Source organism: Mesitornis unicolor, unplaced genomic scaffold, assembly GCF_000695765.1.
Source record: "Mesitornis unicolor isolate BGI_N332 unplaced genomic scaffold, ASM69576v1 scaffold4656, whole genome shotgun sequence".
Taxonomy (NCBI): Eukaryota; Metazoa; Chordata; class Aves; order Mesitornithiformes; family Mesitornithidae; genus Mesitornis; species Mesitornis unicolor.
Genome location: NW_010190113.1, coordinates 608 through 2,301, shown reverse-complemented (window position 1 = coordinate 2,301; position 1,694 = coordinate 608). Strand labels below are relative to the sequence as shown.

General features: G+C 39.1%; 1 protein-coding gene across 1 annotated transcript in view; it reads right to left on the bottom strand.

Moving 5' to 3' along the window:
* OPTN (optineurin) overlaps positions 1-1,694 on the bottom strand; it is a 17,112-nt gene extending 15,418 nt beyond the window's left edge. Inside the window, exon 1 of the mRNA XM_010186285.1 lies at positions 1,589-1,694. Within this exon, the coding sequence (XP_010184587.1) occupies positions 1,589-1,676 (88 nt within the window). The 5' untranslated portion in view covers positions 1,677-1,694. The remainder of the gene's footprint in view (positions 1-1,588) is intronic.

The following is a 1,694-nucleotide window of genomic DNA, read 5'->3' as shown; positions in this document are numbered from 1 at the left end:
TACACTGATCTCAGCATTCTTCAGTGACAAATGAGTTAGCAATAGTTAGGTATGAAATGCAAATCTTCTCCTCATGTATCTTAAATACCAAGCCAAAACTAAACTTATTATAGTTGGTTAGCACTATAATAAATAGCATTAAATACACTGTTGAAATCACGTGCCCACACTATCTCACTTCTTGACTTACTCCTGAACCAAGAAGTACAAGCAAGTATTGTTCACAAGATGTACTTGGTATCTTGCTGCATGTGTTATTTACATGATCAACCCGAATGAAACTACTCAACTGAGATTCTGAGACTACTGAGACTTGGCAGGTAAAACATACATCCTAGACTGGTAAATTATTGTACAAAGCCAGATGCTATCAAATTGGAAGTCTCAAATATGCCCAATAATGCTCTACTTGAACATTTGGTTAAAATTGGATTGAAATAATTGAAAAAATATACCTGACAACTTATAGCAAAGTCAGTTCCCCCTTGGCTGGGAAGCCACATGTATGTAACAAAGTCAGTCTGTAACAACATCAGTCTTACTATTGCAAGATGCTTACAGGATTTTTAGGAAGAGTCAGCAAAAGTATTTCAGACTTGCTTTTTTAAAGCAACAAACTCAAAGCCAGTTGCTTGAAAATCTTTTATACGCTATATTTTTCAGTAACTTCCATTATGTCCTGATGTCGTATTATAAACTGCCAACAAATCCTTCAGGTTATGTAAATAAGTGTAACTCTGGAGAATGACTCTGCAAAGTATGAGTTACAGCAGCTGTAAACATGGTCCCGAAACATTATCTTATATGATACAGGATCTTTTAGAAAAATACCAGGGGCACTTCTAGAAGCAACCTTCCTGCCAGATACCCATAAGACTCCAAGGCAGAGACCTTGGACCAGGTCCAAAAATGATTCAGGCAGAATTTAAACACTAGTGTAAAATCACAGCATACAAGATACGTGACTTCATGCTCTGCTGCCATATAAACAGAGAGGTACCTCTGTCATTTACACAGAAAATTCCCAAATCCCTTGGGTTCTACTCTGTCCGTTTTAAAAAAAATATACATCCGATCCTGCTCCAATTCCCTGCTCTGCCCAAGAGGATGCTGCTCCTGTCAGACAGAATCCTAACACAAACTGTTCTGGGCACCGCAGTACCCACCCCTCCTGCTGCAGCTATGGTATAATGTTAGTTTATCTGTAATGAAGCTGCCCTACAGTCCTAAAATACAAACCAGAAAGTTTTTAGAAGTTGATGAGCAAAGAGCATATAATAGTTCGAGATTTTGCACCTTGTCTCCTAAAATACACAGTGCTATATTGCTTATATGTATAGTTCTAAAGCAAGTAAGTCACCCACATACTGGGCTGCTCTCCCCCCATTCTTCCATACCAGTTCAATTTGATGTATCTGATCAAACAGGCCTTGCCAGTTGCAGTCTCTTATGAAGCAAATGCAACCCTGGTGTAAAATGTCACCGAGCAAGGGCAAATGAGCACATAATTCATACTCATCGGACAAAAAAAATCCACAGAAGAGACTCAGGGCTTTTGCATTTCAAGACTGGTTACACACACTTTCACCTTTTAACTCATTGTTCTCAGTGATTAGTTCTTTCATCTGTTGTACCATCTCTTCTGGGGTGTAGGTACTAAGGGCAGGGGCAGCCATGCTGTCCGTTCCATTTTC